Here is a 21962-nt window from a genome sequence, read left to right on the forward strand (position 1 = left end):
TTATAAGGGGCTTTGACTAAGAATGTTTGTAACTTTGTTGCGGGTGCTCTCCATTCCTCTGCTAAACCCTCATCGTACAAGTAATTGTCTTTCTGTTTGTCCTCTGCAACCACACCAGGATTGTTTCTCCCTCACCAGATCCTTTAGCATTGTGGGTAGTATACCCTAAGTTCCAGAGTGCTGTGGGAGGAACCAAAGTTGTGTTCATTGAGTGTTTCACTTATGTGCCACCACAAAATGTGTGGATTGTGGCCTTCATTATGAACTGTTTGCCTTTTCCTTGGATTGTCGAAATTGTGCTTTGCCCACAGTTGCTCAACTGGAGCCATGTCTGGGGCAAAGGTGACGCTCTGTCTTCATCTCCAGCCTCTGCCACCATTTCCTTTCTTGTTGCTTGGGACCTTTTATTGGCCGGGATTGATCTCGGGTGCCCATTCCCTGGATGTTGGGCATGTGTTGTAGTCAGGATTGTGTTATTTGGGAATTGTTTTTAATCATGGATCATATGGTCAGTTTTTGTGTTAACAAATTGTGTGGTCTTATCAATTATCATTTTTTGATTTCTGAATATTTCTTTTTTAAATAAGGTCAGCCATGGCCCTTACAGATAATGCTCTAGTCCGAAGCCTCACCTGAAGGATGCAAGAGGGTTTGAAAAGATGGAATACCTTTTATGGAACGATATCTTTAGACTTCATCGGTTACATTTAAAGAAAGGTTTAATGAATTTAAGCTCAATTGTTTCAGGCTGTTCAAGGGCTAAATAACAATGCCTGAGCTGATGTTTCTGCGTCACTGGTCTATTTTTGTTTCAGACTGTTCTTACCATGCACACGTATCACGCTGCAGTTTGAAGGGGGGAGAGGGTACTGTTTGCAGAACACATGGATTAAGTATTCACGAGAGAAATGGGCTCATATTTTATGAAAACAGAAACATTGAGCAGCAAACATGTATTTTTAATGTACTTTTAGTTTTTAATAATGTATACATTGCAGACACTGTTTGAACGAATACAATGCCCGTGGCTGTAAAAATGTATTAATGTCAATAAATTGCTTTGGCGTAGCAATAGTAATGAAACAGAAGGGCTGCCCTATATGCCAATCAGGAACCAATGGTGAATATAGTAACATAGTAAAGAGTGGTTAGTTGCGGGCTTATTTAGCTAAGATAATCATCAATTATTGGATATACAAGCCATCTGAACAGAAACATGTATAGATAAACAATAATATATAACCAGCCAACAATACAGCTCAGTTCGAACACATTAATTAACAAATTGAGTGCTCAAGAAGTGATCATACAGTGTGATAATCATGAGCAGGTGATGTGTAGATATAGAAGAAACAAATGACCTTGGACTCAGGACATTTTATAAAAGAAGGGAGATAAATGAGTCTATGTTTGTTTGTTGGCAACGTTTCGTCCTCTTGAGACTTGGAGGTCATCATCAGGGCTGGAAACAGATACAGAGCACTCAAAGGCTAAACAAAAGGTAAATAGAAATAATTGATGAATATTTTATGGGGCAGATGAGTGGTTAGTTTGCATATAGTTGTTGAAAACAATTTAATATGAAGAATTATAGTGGTTTCATGTGGCACCAAGCTTGCAAGCTGGCAGGCTGAATCATGAAAAAGGCATGGCTGAGTCGTGCAAGCCTACCTTCGCCTGAATAACCTTTCCACTCACTGTACCTTGCCATCAGTGATACTCCTTTCTTAGATCTGTTTTTTCATGTTTCCTAGTGAAAGATAGATAGCCATATCTGTGATACAACGTATCGCTCACATCTATTTGACTTGCTGCTCAAATGATAGCTACTTGCTGTACGTCTCAGAGTTCCTCATTTGCCTTTCTTCTTTTCTCCATATGTCCAGGTCTCTCTTCCCCTTTCTCCCATCTATTCCCCTCTCTTATGTCCATATCGCATTTCTTCCTCTGTTTCGTATCTCCTTCCTCCACTGTATACTATCCTTCACCAACCCATTTTTTTCCTAGCCCTTTTTATTCCCTTTCACAACTCTATCTTGTATTTCCTTGTCTATGTCATCACCTTCCTCCTGTTCTCTCTGGCATCCTTAGTCCTGCTCCCTTTTTCATTCCATCCCTGTTTTCATTTGCTATTTTATCTCACGTGTCTCTTTTTGATGCATGCCATGCCCCATTTCTCATTCCCTTCCCCCAAATTACCACTTTTGGATTTATACTTTTAATAGGATACTTTATAAAATGATGACAATGAGTTATTCTGTCGGTGCATGTGTGTCTGCACGTCATGGGGATTCACTGGGGCATTATGGCGCTGAAGAGCACGAATTACACCCTGGACAGATCATGGAGTTAATTGGCATACAGGGATACCAGGGACACGTCATGGCATTACCATGCACAGTAAGGATAATTGAGCACATTGTAACGCAGACTGATTTAATGATATATTATGGGTACCCAGATGCATGTCTAGGCTGTGGGGGATACCCAGGCATATAATCCCTCTGACCTGCTGACAGAGGGCATTTGGGCGCATGGTGGCATTACCTCGCATGTAGGGGGATACCTGGGCACTCGATGGCTACATTTTACTCCCTCATTTTCTTTCCTCCTTACCCGACTCCTCTGTTTTCTCTTTTGTTCTCCTCCTTTCCCCTTGGCCCCCCCCTTTGTTTCCTCTTGTTACACCTCTTCTCTCTCTTTTCCCTCTTGATTTGTCATCCCTCTCGCTCTCTACGCTTAATCTCCTCTCTCCCTTTCTTTCAGTTTAATGTCCCTTTCTTCCCTCTATCTCCTTCGATCTCTTTCTTCCTGTTTCTGTTCTATCCTTTTGGGTTTTTTCTCTTGCACCTTCTATCCTTGTCTCTTGCTTTACCCTCTCTCCCTCCTCTTCCTGTCTTTAGATCTCACCTCTCTTCTCTATTGCCTCTCTGGCTCTCACCCACTTTCTCACCTCATGAAACCTTTCCTTTCTCTTGTATTACTCTCCAGTATTTTCATTATCCTCCTTTTCTCCTCTTGCACTGCCTTCTTCATTTTCGTTCCCCCTCTATGTCTTCCTTTTTTCCTGATCTGTTGCCTTCTTGTCTGTTTCCTCCTTTTTGTGTCTCTCTCTCTAATGTCTTCCTCCTTCGTTTCATGGGCGAGTCTTGTTGCTCACACTTCATTTTTCACCCCGCACCCTCATTGTTATTTCACACTAACAGACGAGTACACTTATATGGTGAGAGTTCAATTCGTCACAACACATTGGTACAGACAGACACAGAAAGTGTTTTTTGAACAGCCTTTTCAGCCATTGCCTACTGGGGTTCTCCTTGCTTTATGCCTCGGCTAGAAGAGTTGTACATTGGATTTCGAATCAGCACACAACATTTTGCAGATGTGAACACTTAAAGTATTATATAGACACACATATTGACATAAATTCTTTTTGTTCTTTTTTTTCTGGGGTCCATCGCCCCTCGATGCTATTGTTATGTGCTTACTACCCACGCTTGGCTTTACTTCTCTGTGCTCTCTCGCCCATCCCCATCCTGCTCCCTGTTTTTTTGTTTTTTGCGTTTAGGGCTCAGTAGCTTCAAATTGCTACTGGGCCACTCAATGTCCTTTTTGTGCTGCTGCATACTTTTTAGGTCTCGCCTAGGCAGCGCTTGTGCTGTCTCTTTGAGACATGCTGTATTCAGGGTATGTGTATGAAGCTCTGCCCACTTTCCACCCAACTTTTTAATTTGCTCCTGTCGCTGTCCTTTATAAATGGTGGCTTTTCAGTGGTCAATAGTCTTAGTAGTCCCTCCTTAGTACAGCCTTTTCCCTTCTTGTAAACTCGCATGAGGACACCCCCTGTAACATGTGTTGCTACTCAGTACTTTTGAATTATAGCATGGGAGCACTATCTTCTTAGATGCCTTTCTCCTGCTTGCTGTTGCAGGCAGGACAGGCTCTCCCGCACAGTTTTTTTTAATTTTAATGTATTAATTGATCCAGTGTGGCACACCTCAATGGCAGCCGCTCCTTTCTTTTATTTGCCTTTCTCCTTCTTGTGTGGAGTACGTAATGAAAAAGACAAAATTAGAGCACTTTAAGGTTATGAGGCACTCTTTCAAAAGCATGGTTAAGGGGCTACTCTCCAGGGGAAGGGGAACACAAGCAGGGTAAAGCAAGCACATTTGATAGGAAATAAAGCTCAGCTTTGGTAAGCAAGGGGTGGGTTCTAACCTCTTTGCACGGTTTTGGTGTGGTTCATAACAGGTATTTCCTTATAGACAGCCAAAAGCTGTCTGGTGGGTGAGTCCTAAAACCCCTTACCGAGGACACTGGGCACTTTGAACGCAGGTGCTGTATTATTTAATTTGCAATAAATATCACTATACACCAAAGAAAATCAAGGTGAAATCGAGTAAAGGACACTGGTTAGAAAGCATCTTTTCTGACTACATGATCTTCACTACAGAAGAGTCCTTCTAGGGTATAGACGCTGCCTGTGGCTCACTGTTGTTTCAGTGACCTACTTTAATGTTTGACGCTAGGGATGCATCATTGTGGGACCTTTCTTTAAAGCCGTCTTGTTTGGATGCATAGACTAACGTTGAGTGCTTTCAAGCAGAGGTTGTTGTGTACGAACCTTCTACAGATTCTTTCAGCTGTAGAGAATAGTGAAACTAAAGTTGTTGAGCACTTCCACGACCTTCTGTCTTCACTTCAACTTAATGAAGGATTAGGATGGTCACTGGAAGAGAGAAACCTCAGCCCAAGCCTTCCTGCTGTCTGTGACCCTTCTGTGTGCCTCACAGAATCACCAAATCTGATGTCTTCTTCTCAGCTGCTACTGGGTGGACGCTTCACAGCAGATGCATTGGCTGGTTGCATATGCCCATTACATTGGGTTACTCCTCGGTCTCTCTTGTGTAACCACCACCCTCACAGAGGATATACTATGGTTGCATATATAATGGCTATTCTGCTGCGCTGCTCTCTTGTGAACTCCTCCGTGTTCCTAGCGCCTGGTTGCATAACGCCCATTCCGATTGGTTGCTCCGCTGTAGCTCTTGGATACACTCACCCGGGCTTATGATGAAAAATAAGCTCCAGCCCCGAAAAGGGAGTGTCCGTGCTCAAAACCTCCAACCACCAGCAAGCACACTTGTATTAGTATGTCTGGAGGTTGCCAAACTTCGGTCAGTACCAGACAGTGCTGTACTTTTTCTTTGGCCCTGTTTTTCGTTAAAGTCTCTTGGGTTTATCAGCACTCATGCAGGGAGTTTGGATCTTTGAGTAAATAAATATGCAGAACGCCATGAGCCAGGATTATCATTCTGATTTCCAAGGTGCCAGGATATCCTGCCTACCCAGAGGAGGGGCATTTGTGCATCATCATTCATGTTTTATTTAAATAAACACTTGGCAGTCATAGATCTGGGATTAGAAAAGTAAAATATTCTGTGCAAGTGCGTTATTGTTACTAAACAGTGACATTCATACAAATGGAAAACATTCTATATTTCCTGTGAGAAAAGGTCTTCGCTCTTTGCTTTGCTACTCTAAGTAGTTGGTCTTACGTAAAATCCGGCAATTAGTCATCTGTTTATTTCTGCTTACAGGAACAAGGTTGGTAGAAGCCATGTTCATTTTATTTTCACCATCTGTTTGTGCAACACATCTGCATCGGGATGTCTACAAACCACAAGGCCATGTGTTTAAATCTCCCTAGATAGGTTTCGTAAATAGGACGTGTCAAGTCGTGTTTCAAAAGATGGAAAACACTCCTCTGTAGAAGAACAAGTTCCTTGCAGTCAACTTTGATTTTTGTTTCAAGTGAACCTTACCTTGAACCCATTTTTAGGTCTCGCCTGACCCAGCGCATGCGCTGGTCCGGCGAGACTTATTGAGAGGGCTCCAAAAAGTGCTACCAGGCCAGCCTAGAGCTACAGTGCATGTGCGCGGGCACGCGCGCCGCTTTTACCACGATTACTTTCACTTTCGTGGCCGCACGGCCGCTTTGATGTTTGATGGCGATCACTTTCGCCGCTTGGCATAGCCAATAGGTCTCGCTTTTGGGACCGTATAAGTATTTAGTTATGCAACTGTTGCATGGCTAATCACATATATAAGGTCCCAAAGGCGAGACCAATTGGCTATGCCAATGCTTGTTTATTGTTGACACTGGTTAGTACGCCTTGTAGAGTCAGAGTTGGTGAGGTCATACAAATAATATGGAACCTCCTTATGACGTTTTTATCAATGCTGTCCATGTACTTCTGAGGCCAGAGCTTTGCAATAAGAGCTTATCTGGCTGCAAACACAGCATTTCAGTTGCTCCCAGATCAAAACTAGAAAAGGTCTACATTCGATGCACAAATCACAGAATGTTGTGTGGTGCATGTCATAGTACCAGCAGTAAGGAAAGCATGCATTAATTTTGGATGGGTAGGCTGGTCCCAAGGAGGGCTGGAGCGTAGGCAATGAATAGTCGGCCTGAAATGTCCTGAATTGAAATGAGGCCTTCCTGGATTATTAGAGAGAAGGAAAGGCTTGCTGAATTCAACAAAAGACGTTTCTTCTCCTCAAGTGCCACCACTTTGCTGCAAAGGTGCCCGCTCAGGAGTAGCAGATGCAGGACCGAAAGCTGCCGGTGGTGCTACCCTGGTGCCCTAAAACAGTTGTGCATATTTCTGAGAGTATGGAACATTTTGAGGGTGTATAGGGCCCTGGATTGTTCGTGGATAAGCCTAGTCTTGCTTGAATCCAGGATGAAAGGGAAATGTCTATCACCTTACCCTTGTATTATAGTATGCTGCCCACTATGCTTGGGGTTTTCAGAGACTTGAGTGGGCACAGAATCTGGATGATGGGTGTGACACGGTCTATAAGTAAAGCTAGTGATCACACGTTCACAAAGAGCAGTAATTACGGCAAAGCAAGGATCTTTGCAGAGCCATCAGTGCTTCCTGATAAACTGTTCAAGCTCTGTGATTCTGTTAGTTGTTGAGCTCTCTTTGTAGGTCAGGCTGTGCTTTGTATAGTACCTAAACTTTAAACTTTGGCTTGCAATGTCTCTCCTTTCTACAGACACTACCCTGTATATTTTCATGGTGTGATGCTCTCAGTAATTAGATCCCCCCACCTCCCGAAAGATCAACTCATGTAGCCCCTTGTTCCATGCTCTATTCTGGCACTTTTCCAGTATTACACTGTACCTCTTTTGTGCTGGCCTGCATGTCCTAAACCAGCATTGAAGTACAGTATGGGAGTGTACATGAGAAGGGTCCCTCTGAGTGGTACAGGCCCATAATTACATAGGATGTTACAGTGCATATGTACTTAAGTGTAATCCTCCTCATCTATTTTCAAATTAATGCACATACACAGGTGGCTACTTGACATATTTCAGCATTTATTATCTTTAACAAGGTGGCCTTGACACGGCGAGAACGTAGCACATACTTGACACAGTGGGAGCCTAGCACATACTGCCTTCAAGGCTACCGTTGGATAATGGTTTCAAATCAAGATATTTCAAGCAGCAGTGACAACTGCCATGAATGCCATGAGGGTCTAAGGAAATGTTCGAAATGGGGGTGTCTGGCTGGCAGTGGATGGCCACTGTCCAAGCAGGGACCCTTCTTTCCAATTCAGAGTGAAGGGCTGCACCCCTTTGACAACCCCTGCTCCACTGTGGTAACGTAGCACGAGCAGTTAGGCTAATCTCAGAGGCAGTGTGTTAAGCGTCTATGACCATACACAGTAATACAGTGAGGAACACTACAAAGGGACACAACACATGTAGTTATTAAAAATAGTTATCTTTATACATAGGCATATCACAAGACCAAATAACGAGAAAGCCACAATACTGTTCAAAAATAATTCTCTCTGGATGCTGCAAAAATAGTTCAAATGGGGAATGCACAGTTCAGTTCAGGGCAATGGTCTCTGCGACCCTTTTACTCACAGTTCTGGGGTGTTGTTGACAATAATCCACAAAAATGCCGCTACGGCGGGTTAGCGATGTTTTTCCTCAAGCTTTTGGTCGCGGGCGCTCGCTAACGCGCGTTAGCAAAAATTTTGGGGCCCGCAACCGTGCGGGCGATGATCAGGCCAGCGAGCCCTCAGCTGCAGCGATGCGATGATTTTCCTGACGAGCCACGGCTGTAGCGATAATTTTTAGGCCTGCAAACGTGCGGGGCGATGGTCAGGCCAGCGAGCCCTCGGCGGCAGCAGTGCGATTATTTTCTTGACGCTCCTCGGCTGCGGCGACTCGCTAACAGGCCTTAGCGACGAAATGAAGTCTACTGGTCCTGAGACTTCAGTCAGGAGGCTAGTTCTCTCTAGCCCTTGGGTGATTGCAGGTTCAAGATTAAAAAGTTCTCTTACAGCTCCTTTTCCCTCCTATTTCCAGTCCAATGAAAACTACTGCAGGCCAATCCAGGGAACAGCACACAACACCAGGACAGTCCTCTCCTGCAGCTTCCTTCAGTTCCACGGACAGAGGTTGGTCTTGAGATCCAGGGGCAATACAAATTGTAGGGGTTTCAGCACAGATATTTATACCCCAAAAGTCTTTGTTCTCAGAAGCTACAAGTCACTGAACCCAGCCAGAACCAGTTCTGCCCAGCCCTGGAGCACTTTGTTTACCAGGCTGCATCCTTCCTTTCAGAAAGAGGGGGTCTGCCATCAGACGCACAGTGGGAGGTGGAGCCAGCATTCACCTTGCCAGGCACAGCCCTATTCAAGTGCAGGAGCTACCCCTCCCCTCACTCCAAGGCAGATCTCTCTATTCAACCCAGGTCTGACTCAGCCTGCCCTGTCCCTCCAAAACCAGACAGCCAATACACATAACAGCAGAGCACACTGGAAGGCTTAGGCAAGAAAATACTTACTTTCTAAGAGTGGTATTTTCAAACACAGAATATAAAATTAAACTTCACTAAAAGATGTATTTTAATATTCTGAGCTCAGGCATACTAAATTCGTTTTTCTACCATGTTCTGTGGGTCAGTTAGGACTACAGAATGTAATAGCCAAACCTCCCATTCTGGCCTATGGAAAACAGGTAGCCTTACAGTAGTGAAAAACGAAATTGGGTGTAATTCACTACCAGGACATGCTACACACATCAGAGCATGTCCTACCTTACACATACAATGCACCCTACCATAGGGGTGGCTTACATGATGCCAAGGGAAGGTTCAAGGGCTGGGAAGTGGGTGCACTTCACAGCCCAGATGGCAGTTCTAGACTGCACACACACTGCACTGGCAGGTCTGAGACACACCTTACAAGCTGCTTCTGTGGGTGGCGCAAATTAGCGCTGCAGGCCCACCAGCAGCATTTGGTTTACCAGCCCTGGGCACACACAGGCCACAATTCTAGGGACTAACAGGTAGACCAAATAAGCCAATCAGGGATACATCATTTCATATGTCATCTTTATACAGGGAGCATCCGCGCTGCAGCACTGAATGGCAGTGGCGCAGCGGCCAGAGCATCTATCACCAGAAAAACAGAGGAGGCACAGCGAAAAAATGGAGGGGAGACTCACGCCAATGGTGCCAGGTCTAACAGGAAATATATAGCATTCGTACAAGCATGCAGCATTCACAGCTGGCCCTGGCAGTCATCTTTCTCTCTAGGATGAGGTTCTAGGTCAAACAATATGATTTTCAATCTTGAAGAAGGGTGACTGCAAACTCCTTTGAGTTCTACAGGTTTCTCTGACATACTTAGAAGACTTTCCCACCGACTCTGTGGTGCATACAGTAAATGAGGCAGCAACAGAAGCACGTGAGCTGAGGTGAAGGCCACCGCCGCATATCTGACTGGTCAACCAAAGATCGGGCCAAGCCTAAGCGGAGTGTGTAAGAACTGTGGCCTAGAAACTAGGTTTATGGGAAGTCTGGCACAGTCCCAATTTCTTGGACAATAGAGCGTGTTCATCCTCGATAATTCTGACCTATCTCTGTTAGTTGCACTGGAGTGGTGAGCCCATGTTTCATCCTGCCCATGAGCCACAAATCTGTCCCCTCCCAAGAGGAATGCCAATAAAATGAATACAAAATCAATGCTCATGTTTCCCATTTGTATCAATACCTTTCAGGTGAGTGTCTATAGAAGATAAGAACAACAACCATAAACTGAACTCACTAAAACAAAAGAAGAAAGAAGACTCAACACAGCTACTATACACCCGGCTTCCCTGGTGTAGGCATCCTGGTTCCTGGGGTATCCACTGGTGGGGAGAATTCCAACCTTCTGTCTTCCACTGGGATTCTTCGGGGTCCACTGGGAAGGGTCCTTCTTCTTAAAAACTGCAAACTTGACTTCCCCGGTGACTTCTATTGGACACATGGCTGCGTTTCCACTGTGAACACAGCCTCCATGGGGTTCCTAGGTACTTACCGTGGGTGGCTCCTTGTGTCCCCAGCTCCTCTGAGTCTCCTGGTCCAAGTCCCGACTTCGGTCAGAGTTCGCCTTCCACTTTTTTAGTACATGGTTTGGTCTCCTCCTGGAGACCACTGTATTTTGTGTTTACTTACCTGATTGCAATTGAAGTATTACTGTGCATTTGTGTTGATATCTCTGGATAGGAGATATACCAATGTGTTAGTGAGTGTTGTGCAATAAATAGAAATATTTTTATATATACACTGTGTGGTTCTTTTTCGTTTAACCTACACTATGTGATTAAACTGGTAAAGCAAGCTGCTTAACACTCCTTCAAGATATGCCTGAAGACAGCTACCACTGACATGTGGGTGCTTAAGATTTTACAGAAGTGGTACGTCCTCCCATTTATGGACACCCCTGCACCTTTGCCACCATCCCAAGAACAGCTGACAGACGACAATCTCGCCTTGCTCAATTAGAAATTGCAGGCTCTTTTTGCCAAAGGAGCCATCAAAAAGGTGCCTGCATCCGAAGTAGGTTGTTATTGCTATACCCGCTACCTCTGGTGCTGAAAAAGGATAGAGGTCTTCACCCTCTCCTAGATCTGCGCCTTCTCAATGTATATCTACTGAAAGAGAAATTCACCCTGGCTCAGTTCTTGTCTGCCCTGCAGACTGGAAGGTAGCGTTGAATTTGCAGGATGCTTATTTTCACATGCCTGTCCTACGAGACCACAGGCGTTACCTGCAGCTCATAGTGGGCCATGAGCACGTTCACTTCACTGTGCACCCCTTTGGCTTCACCAGCGCCCCTCGAGTGTTCACAAAAGTGATGGTGGTGGTTGCAGCTCATCTTCGCAGGTTTGGGGTGCCAGTCTTTCCCTACCTTGACGACTGGCTAATGAAGGCCCGCTTGCCCCAGGCAGTCAACACTCACTACCAGACTATGCCAAACCTTTTGAACTCACTGGGGTTCACAATCAAGATGCCAAAGTCACACCTCGACTCCTCCTCAGACGCTTCCTTTCATCTGAGCCATTCTGGACACAATGCTGTTCCGCACCACCCTTCGGAGCTGAGAGTCCAGGATATTCGGGCTATAATCCTGATGTTTCAGCCTCATCCTGGATTTTGGTGAAACTGATTCTGAGGTTACTGAGGTATGATGGCCTCCTAGTAAAAAACACCAGATTGCATATGCAGGCTCTGCAGTGGGATCTGAAGTCCCTTTGGGAGAAGGAACAGTAGAACCCCTCCAACCTAGACTAGGTTTCGAAGGAGACTGCAAAAGATCTGAAGTGGTGGCTGACGAACCGCGATTGGTTCAGCAGCAGACCCCTCTCTCTCCTCCACCCAAGACTGACCGTGGTGACCGATGCTTTGCTTTTGGGTTGGGGTGGTCATCCGAAAGAGATGAAGATCAGAGGCCTCTCGTCTCCAGAGGTATCTGAGCTTCATATCAATCTTCTGGAGCTGAAAGCGATCTGCTTGGCATTGTTAGCTTTCCCTCCATCTATCAAAGTGAGGCTGGTTTAGATGTTCACAGACAATACCACTGCCATGTGGTATTGTAACAAACAGGGTGGGTTGGGATCGTGGACCCTGTGCAAGGATGCTCTGCGCCGCTGGAGTGGCTGGAGCAGCAGGACATTTTCGTGGTAGTACAGCACCTGGCAGGCTCCCTGAACACCAGGGTGGACAAACTCAGCCATTGATGCCTTGCTGGTTATGAATGGCAACTACAAATTACACCCAGAAGTGCCACAAGGTCTCTTCCAAGAATGGGGAGAACCTTGGCTCGATCTGTTTGCAACTTTCTAATGTCAACACTTCTGCGTTTTGGAGTTTCCAAATCGGCTCTCGCTAGGATACACATTCCATTTAGAGTGGAACTCAGGACTGCTTTATGCCTTTACACCAATGCCACTCCTGCCCTGAGTTTTCACGCTCAAGATTGACCGGGCCCAAGTCATCCTAGTGGCTCTAGATTGGACACAGTATGGTATCCCAAACTCCTGAGTATAAGTACGTTTGTGGCATGGTGTGCAGAAAAGCAGGTTGGCCCACTTTCTGCTCCTCTTTCTCAGGTTCTTCTTTTTGTTTCCCTCGCCCCGCAGGGCTCTGCTTTGGGCACCTTAAAGGTTTATCTTTCTGCTATTTGAGCCATTTTGCGGTTGCCTGACCAGCCATCCCTCTTCAAATCCAATATTGTACATAGGTTATTGAAAGTTTTGCAACATTTTTCCACTTTCTCCCTTTAATATCCCTCAGTCGGACAGTAATCTCTTCCTGGCATTCCAAAATGTGCGCTCCCTTTGAGCCCTTGCATAACTGTCCTCGCAGGCTCCTTGCCATCAAGATGGCCTTTATGGTGGCAATAACATCTGCCCGGAGGGTAAGTGAGCTTAAGACTTTGTCATTCAAGCCTCTATACCTGAACATCTACTCAGGCAAGCTGGTTCTATCAACTAGCGCTTCCTTTCGACCAGCTCTGGAAACTGATTTCTAGGGGCAAGGTTTCCCCGTTCAGGGCCCTAGTTTTCCACACCATGGTCCGTGTTCTTCGTGGCTCCGTGCTCCTGGTGTGGAAAGTAGTGAAAAGTACCTGATGTGAGTGTGCCCGGGTGATGTCTATTGAGGCACCTGCACACCTTACTTCCGGCGCGGAAGACGCCAACTACGCCACATGGAGCTGATCGATGCCACCTACCAATGCGCAGGGGTGCTGCTCACGGAAATTTCCCAGGGCCATTCTGATGCCTGAGGATAATTCTACTGTAAAGAATCTGTGGCTAGCTAGTGTCTACCAGATAACGCGCTGTCCTTTATGCTGCAATTGTATTATTGTGAAGACAGTTTTTTGTAGGTTTGATTATAAGTTAACCAAACAGAAGGAGGGGGTGCTACATCCTCTTTATTGAGCAGGACATTGTTTGGCTCAAGCTCACCACTTAAGAACCGATGGCATAACACAGTGTCCATGTGAAGTGCATAGTGCCTGTGCTTTGCCGGTGCCAAGAAAAATGTTTTGTTTACTACCTGCGAAAATCAGTTTATAGGTTGTTTATAACAAAAAGGATATGAGATCACAAAGAATTCATTTCTACAGTGTGAGATCATCTTTTTAATGTTCTGGAAAGGTCCCACACGCCAGGGTGTAGAAACACACACGCGCAGAGCCCAGGTCTCAGGCATTCTCCCCTGCCTCCAAAGCAAACACTGCTGAGCATGAAATGCAGCTTCGAGGTTTGTTCTGCAGGTGGCTGCTTCTTCAAGGCAGCTATTTTTAAGGAAATGGGAAAGCTCGAAACTGGGGAATAGCAAAATATTTTCCTAGCAATAAGTCATTTTTTTCTCTCTCTTGGTTTAGGTTTTACACTTGCTGCAGCCCTACCTCGAGTCTAAACACAGACCTAATTCAGGCCGCCAGGAGGAGCTGTATGACATCATCATCGGCATGAAAGCCAAGTTGTGGTTGGCAGCGAGGTATGTGAAAACACCATATGTGTAAAATGTTACAGGAGGCTTCTAATATAATGATGGGATATTTTTTTTACTGTTCTTTATTGCCAAAAAACAGGTCACATTAAATAATAGAGTAATAAGGGCCTTCAGAAAATTCAGAGTTCTATTCATTAAAAAAAAGATGTCCCATAATGAGCTATCATTGAAAGGGTAAAAACTTGGAACTTAAATTTTTCACCAGGACTCTACTGTTCAAAAGCCTCCATGCTTTTCTGTGCAAAAGAAGACCTACAAAGGCAGGGTGTCTCAGTGAATTTCTCTAGCGTTGAAGACGGACCTTACGTACACTGCTGTTTATTGTTGTTATTTTTACTTATAAGGCAGTCATTCTCCACATATGTTTTCATGGAGTTCTTTGAGTAAGCGGGTGCGGCCAGTAAGCAAGGAACAACCAGGTCTTGAGATGTTTCCTGAGTCCCTACATCACTGACTACTTAACCCTTCAGGAGGCTGTACGTGGTTTTACACATGCATATATAGCTGCACCAGTCCAGAGAATAGCTCATGTTTGGTTGCACACAGTGCTTAATTTGTAAAATATTAAGTGCAGGTGCTCACATTTTTTGGGGGGAGACCACACCCATGTCCCCCGGCTCCACCTAATTTCTCCACTGGCTCCACCTACTTCTCTATATGCTCCACCCACCACGGATTCCCTTACCACCACTCACCTACAGTGCCCCTTATCTTTCCATAGTTCCTCTCACAAACATTTAATTTCTTTTTAGCGCTGCTCATACCAGTGCAGGGTGTCAGAGCACTTTATACCACAGATACATTATACAGAGACAATGAATCAGCCAAGGAAATGTCAAATAAACCCATGAGGATTACAATAAGGTGTAGAAGCACGTCATCCATACTAGGTGGGTAGTATATTTTAAGAGTAGTTTAAAAAAGCACAAACTCAGGGTTTAAAATGTACCACAGTAGTTGGGGTTGTCTTTCCTAATAAGAATGCATTTCTACCCAAACTAGCTAATGATAGTTTTCAGGTCACTGTGTGGATTAGGACTGTAATTTATGAATTGCAAGTAACCAAAGGATAACTGCGACAAAAGCAGTAACCCACTGAACTATCCACATAAAAATAAAATACAGTTCTGTGATATGCAAAATACACATTCTTTGCAGCATGCATGTTAACCCTCTTTGTTACTGGTGAGTTAAAACTTTCCCTAGAGACAAAACTCTGGCCTCTCTCCTGCACAAGCATTAATCACCACGTTATCTTTGACTTACCAAGGAGTCACTGACAGTGGTGGGTAAATAATGCCTGCTCCGCTGCCTCGAGATTGTCGCTGTAGCTGTAGTCTGTGGAGTCTGACTGCCAAGATGATGTGCAGGAGACAGGAGTCAGTTACCGGTCCATAGAGGGCCGGCTGCCCCAGTGATAGAGATGATGCTGGCCCTCTTCTCTGCAGTCAGTACCGTGCTGCGTTGCATCTAATACGCAGCTGTATATTTAAGTCACACTGAGAGGGCATGGCGTGACACACTGTCTTCAGGTCCATGCCCTGGGCCTGTAGGCACTCTGCTCCTTCTCCCACCATGACTGGCAAAGCCCCCAGCAGCCCTCAAGAGCAGAGAAGGGCAGCACATGTCAAGGCGGTCACGTATGTTCCTTACTTTAACTCCTGTGGCGGCAGCAGAAATACCTGGTGGCTGTGGCTGGCTGCGCTAGGAATCTGAAATGAAAACATCCTCTAGCTGCAGCCCACACCAACCAGAGCCTTTCTGTGACAGCCAGTGTCCGTCACTGAGTCCGTCATACATTTGAGGACTGAGGAGGCTGCCGAACTTCTGTAAGGCTGGATGACAGGAGTGTCCAAGACGAGAGTGCTGCCTCGGCCTGCGCCAGCCACAACAGAGGCCTGAAGGGTTGGTGAAATCATGATGCCCAGGGCCTGCTGTAGCAGCAGATAGGCCAGAGAGCAGCACATGGTTTGAGGTGCCGGCAATGCACACTCTAACCAACCTGGGTCGTGAAGAGCACCACTTTCCGGTAATCCACGTGAGCTGTGGCCGGCCTGCGCAGAGAACATTCTATCTCCGCCTTCAGGTGGGAATGCACCGGATCTACTTGGCCCAGAGGCTGAGGCGGTCCTCAACAAGGCAGATTTGGGGTTTTATATCCGGTCCGGCCATTTCGAAAACAAACCAAAGACACAGTTCAATAAAAAGCTCACCATAGCAACGATTTAACCAATCCCCTGAGGCCATCAGTTTTGAGCTCTGAGTTAGATAAATATATTGTGGGGAACGCAGCTGCATCACCTTTTTTATTTATGTGCAGGTCGCAGTGCTTCACTGCACATTTAACTCAAGTAGGTGTGAATGTGTGACTTATGCATTTTAGTGCGGTGATGCGGACACCAGCACTAAAATGCATTATTCGAATCCCTCATGCGCGGTACATGGCAGGGCTGACTTCTGGCGAGGGAGGGAAAATGCAATAGCCCCGGCCCTGTCAAATAAGTGCCGGTGCTTGTGAGAAGTTGGCCTGATATGTAGTGCTCACTATTCTAGTGATCACTGTGTATCATTCCAAACAACCCTTATTGATGATTGGTTGTAAGTCAACCTTATAGACCAGCTATCCTAGTAGCGTGGATACGAGCAGTCTTAGGCTAAACTCTAGAGGGCGTGTTAAGCCAGCTGTTTACCATCACATATACCCCTTGAACACCAAGTGAAAGGACACCACACAAGTTGTTATGAAAATAAAGGATATTTATTTATAACAAGACTACCCTGGCTCTTTATGAGTCAGGGAGCTAAGCACAATACAAAACTCTTAGGAAAATACTTCTGGTTGCACAATTTACACAAATGCCCGAGGGCACGAAACCATTACACTGCAAGTGGAAGGGGAGAAGTTAGAAAGTCTAAAGTTACTGATTCCGGAGTGATCCGATCAGTGGGACTAAACGAAAAAGGAACTGGACACTTGTAAAGCGAACCTGCGATGGAGCACCGAAATGCTCGAGTTACCTAGCCCAGAGGCTGCGGCGGTGGAAGGTTCGGCAAGATGTCGGAAGTCCTCGTTGTAGTCTCAGGAGCCTGAAAGAAGAGTTGCTGGCAGGCGACCAGTGTCGATGTTCAGCGAGATCCAAGCCTGGATCGGTGTTGAAGGAAACCTGAAAGCAGAGGGGACTCAGTTCTCAACCGCTAGCCAGCGATCGTGTGGGCACCAGGAGGGTACCGGCTGAAGTCACCTCGACCAGGTGAGTGGATGACGTCGGACTCGGCTGTTCCTCGGACCAGGAGGCGCGGCGGCGACCAGGATGGAGGGCGAGCTGTCCCACGAAGGTATCTGCTGTCGATGATGCTGGGCCCAGGAATGGGGCAGCGGATCTTGGCAGTGGCAAACCCACGCGGCGGAGTCAAGATGGCGTCTGGAGTGGACCAGGAGGGTCCGTGGTACTCCTCTGTTGAAGGGGAGCAAGAGCCAGTCTGGAGCAACCAGACTAGTGATGAAACAATCGTGGTGCGTCGTGAAGAGGGCCACAAGCCGGTCGGCAAGTGGTCGAACAACGCGGTGAACAGCAAGGAGCGGAAGGGCCCCCACGCAGATCTCGTGGATGCTGGGGAGGCAGACTTCGGTGCTGGAGCTGCTCAAGGTTAGGGCTCCTCAAACCCTAGGTGCACTCACTCGAGGGTCCCTCGGTGGGCGTGCTAGATAAGCGTCGTGCAGGTTCTGAAGATGGCCGGTCCCGCAAGTCTCGTCACACCTACGGCTCTCAGCTGGGCTGATGAGGTAGGTAAAAGGTCAGAGATGGCAGGAACTCGGGTCTCGTCGAGCTGGGCAGTCTTGATCCGTAGGAAAGACTTACAGCAAACCGCAAGCGCTTAGGTGGTGCCTGCTGGTGCAGGGTGGCTACTCCTTAGCCACAAGGGAGAGTCTTCAGAAATAGTCAAGAGTTCCTTTCGTGGAAAGTAGTTCAAGATTCAGAATTATCCAATTTGGGAAGGGGACTCGCTCCTACCTTTATTCTAAGAAAAGGGGCTGGCCCGTGACTAGGTTCTACCTATGGGTGGAGCCAGGAGGGGGGTGGTTACACCCCTATCCTTTGTCCGGCTTCGCCCCAGCTCAGGGGCTGGTGTGCCCCCGAAACTGGTTTGAGCCGGGCTATGCACAGTGAGCACCGGGGTGCCACTGGCAATCACCTTCCTTTCAGCCCTGCCTACCTGGGATACACAAACCCTGTCTGGGATGGTGCTAACACAGCCCTCGACAGGAAACCCTTTGTCCAAGCTCCCCTCGCTGGAAGGTCTCCCAGCAGCAGGAGGTCAGACTTGTGTCTGGTGGCAGCATCCATTTTGTGATGCTGAGGCTTGAGTCAACTTTAACCTGGGTTCAAGGTTACTTCCATGTCGTGCCCCTCTAAAAGGGGGGAATGCTAACCCCGTCGCCAGAACTGGCGAGGGGTTCGTATTCCAATTCGTATGACACCTTACTCGACATGTGTAGGTGATGCGATGCCAAAGTTAGCAAATAACCGCAAGGATTATAATGCATTTAAAAGTAGTTGGCCCGCGTCACCATGGAACGGCTATTAGGACTTGGTTCCGCAAGCCGTCGACGGGCTCAGCTCGCGCCAGAGCACCGTCCCACATGATCCCCTGCACTCTGCCTTCAGGATTGATAAGGCCTGCCATAGGAGTGACTGATAGGAATCCATGTGTCCATTTTAGGGTTAGGTGTAGGAATACTACACCTACAGCAACGGGTGATTACACCACGTTGCCCCAGCTGTCGTGCAGCCAGTTGTGTCAGATTTGGGCGGCCATTCCAGGGGTGGCATAATACATGCTGCAGCCCCTGGTAGGCCCTGGGTACACCGATGCCCTGGATACCTGTGGTATGCTGAGACAGGGACTGACAAGGCGGCCCAGTTCCAATTGGAGGATGCACCTAATGTACATGTGTGTTAATTTCGAGAGAGAACAGCTAGGCTGTGGGTCTGATTGGCAGGCCCACAGCCGGGGAAAGTCGTAAACCAATGAAGCAAAAGCAAAAAAATCTGGGTGATCATAGGATTGCAGACCCTACTCTCCTACATGACCCCCCCCAAACTTTGGGACAATAAGCTAACCTTGACCAGGTGAGTCTTCTTGCTCTAAGTGGAAATACCTGGAGAGCCCATCTGCATTGCCATGATCAGTGCCAGGTCTATGCTCCACTGTGAAGTCCATCCCCTGTAGGGAAATGGACCACCTAAGTAGTTTGGGGTTTTCACCCTTCATTTGATTTAGCCACAAGAGGGGCTTATGGTCGGTCTGAATCTTGAAGTGAGTGCCGAACAAGTATGGCCTCAACTTCTTCAGGGCCCAAACCACAGCAAAGGCCTCCCTCTCAATAGCTGACCAATTCTTCTCTCTGGGGGTCAGCCTCCTGCTAATAAAAGCTATGGGCTAGTCATGACCATCAAAATTCAGTTGAGATAGAACAGCTCCCACACCCAGCTCCGAAGCGTCTGTTTGGACAATGAATGGTCTGGAGTAGTCTGGACTCTTTAGGATAGGCGCTGTGCACATGGCCTGCTTTAGGTCATCGAATGCCTTCTGACAGCTTGCTGTCCACTGAACTTTTTTTGGCATCTTTTTACTCGTCAGGTCGTTTAGCGGGGTCACAATGGATCCATAATTTCTGACAAATTTCCGGTAATAACCAGTCAGGCCCAAGAAAGCTCGAACCTGAGTCTGGGTGGTTGGAGGAGCCCAGTCCTGGATGGCCTGTATTTTGCTCTCCAATGGTTGAACCTGGCCTCCACCTACAAGGTGGCCCAGGTATACAACCTGTGTCTGCCCTATCTGGCACTTAGTGGCCTTGATAGTGAGGCCTGCCTTTTGCAGGGCCTCTAACACTTTCCTCAGGTGGACCAGGTGATCCTCCCAGGTGGAGCTAAAGACAGCGATATCGTCCAGATACGCCGCACAGAAGTCGTCCAACCCAGTGAGAACTCGATTCACCAGCCTTTGGAAGGTGGCAGGTGCATTTTTCAAACCAAAGGGCATTACTACGAACTGATAATGCCCACCCGGGGTAGAAAATGCTGTTTTGGGCTTGGCCTCCTCAGCTAACCTGATTTGCCAATACCCAGCTGTCAGGTCAAACGTACTTAAGTAGCTGGCCGAAGCCAACCGGTCGATAAGTTCGTCTGCTCTTGGTATTGGGTGGGCGTCAGTCTTAGTGACTGCATTGAGACCTCTGTAGTCCACGCAAAACCTCATCTCTTTCTTACCGCCCTGGGTGTGAGGTTTCGGCACGAGAACTACGGGACTAGCCCAGGGGCTGTCCGAGGGTTCAATGACTCCCAGCTCCAACATTTTCTGCACCGCCGTCTTGATGCAGTCTCTGACATGATCAGGTTGCCGATAGATTTTACTCTTTACGGGCAGACTGTCCCCAGTGTCGACCTCATGGGTACACCAATTGGTCTGACTGGGCGTCAGAGAGAACATATGTCGAAAGGATTGAAGAACCTGTTTACAATCCTTTTGTTGATGTCCAGAGAGGCTGCCGCAAAAGACAACACCATCTACTGACCCATCGTCAGGGTTCTGAGAGAGCAGGTCCGGGAGAGGATCACTCTCCTCCTCCTGTCCCTCATCTGTGGCCATGAGCAAGCCCATGCCCTCCCTGTCGACATATGCCTTGAGCCTGTTTACATGGAGCACCCTGTGGGGGCTCCGGGGAGTTCCCAGGTCTACCAAGTAGGTGACCTCTCCCTTTTGCTCAATGATCGTGTGGGGCCCAGACCATTTGTCTTTGAGTGCTGCTGGGGCCACTGGCTCCAGCACCCACACCTTCTGTCCAGGCTGGTACACAGTCAGGACAGCCTTTTGGTCGTGCCAAGCTTTCTGTAATTCTTGGCTCGCCTCAAGGTTTTTAGACGCCTTTTCCATGTACTCCGCCATCCGCGAGCGGAGACCGAGTACATAGTCCACAATGTTCGATGCCGGCTTTCTGAGAGGTCTCTCCCATCCTTCCTTTACCAAACAAAGGGGTCCCCTTACAGGATGTCCGAACAGAAGCTCAAAAGGGCTGTAGTCAACCCCCTTCTGCGGGACCTCTCTGTAGGCGAACAAGAGGCAGGGTATCAGGACATCCCATCTCCGCCGAAGCTTTTCAGGTAGTCCGTGAATCATCCCTTTTAGGGTCCTGTTGAATCTCTCAACAAGCCCATTGCATTGTGGGTGATAGGGTGTGGTGAACTTGTAGTTGACACCACACTCCTTCCACATTGCAGTCAGATATCCCGACATGAAGTTTGCACCTCTGTCTGAGACGACCTCCTTAGGGAAGCCCACTCTGGAGAACACTCCAAGTAGGGCCCGTGCCACCACAGGTGCTGTAGTGGTCCTAAGTGGAATAGCTTCAGGATACCTAGTGGCGTGGTCCACCACCACCAGTATAAACTTGTGCCCTGATGCTGTCTGGGGTTCCATTGGTCCGACAATGTCGATCCCCACTCGTTCAAAGGGTACCCCCACCACCGGTAGTGGTATGAGGGGGGCCTTTGTCGTGCCACCTGACTTACCACTGGCTTGGCAAGTGACACAGGAGCGGCAAAACTCCTTCGTATCTTCGGACATGTGGGGCCAGTGAAAGTGTGGAACAATTCTGTCCCAAGTCTTATTCTGGCCTAAGTGACCTGCAAGGGGAATCTCGTGGGCCAGGGTAAGAAGGAAACCTCTCAGAGACAAGGGGATGACCAGCCTCCTGGTCGCACCAGGTTTGGGGTCTCTTGCCTCGGAGTACAGGAGTCCATCGTCCCAGTACACTTTGTGGGTACCTGTGGCGTTCCCTGCAGCCTCAGCAGCAGCCTGCTGTCTGAGGGGTTCAAGGGAGGGGCAGTCTAACTGTGCCTTTCCCAGGTCTTCCCTGGAGGGTCCGCCTTTCCCAGGTCTTCCCTGGAGGGTCCCCCTGAGCCCAGAAACTCAACCTGACCAGGTTCAAGCTCTTTCGGCTCAGTTTCCCTCAGTTCTTTAAGGTCAGCCTCCTCAGAGACTTGATCCACGACCTGGGGCAAGGGGGAAGGCGAA

General features: G+C 47.4%; 1 protein-coding gene across 6 annotated transcripts in view; it reads left to right on the forward strand.

Moving 5' to 3' along the window:
- THADA (THADA armadillo repeat containing) overlaps positions 1-21962 on the forward strand; it is a 1526823-nt gene that overhangs the window by 1165640 nt on the left and 339221 nt on the right. For all 6 annotated transcript variants that reach the window (XM_085612787.1, XM_085612792.1, XM_085612789.1 and 3 more), the window contains one exon: positions 13756-13871. In XM_085612787.1, the coding sequence (XP_085468913.1) occupies positions 13756-13871 (116 nt within the window). The remainder of the gene's footprint in view (positions 1-13755; positions 13872-21962) is intronic.

This window comes from Triturus cristatus, chromosome 6, assembly GCF_964204655.1.
Source record: "Triturus cristatus chromosome 6, aTriCri1.1, whole genome shotgun sequence".
Lineage (NCBI taxonomy): Eukaryota > Metazoa > Chordata > Amphibia > Caudata > Salamandridae > Triturus > Triturus cristatus.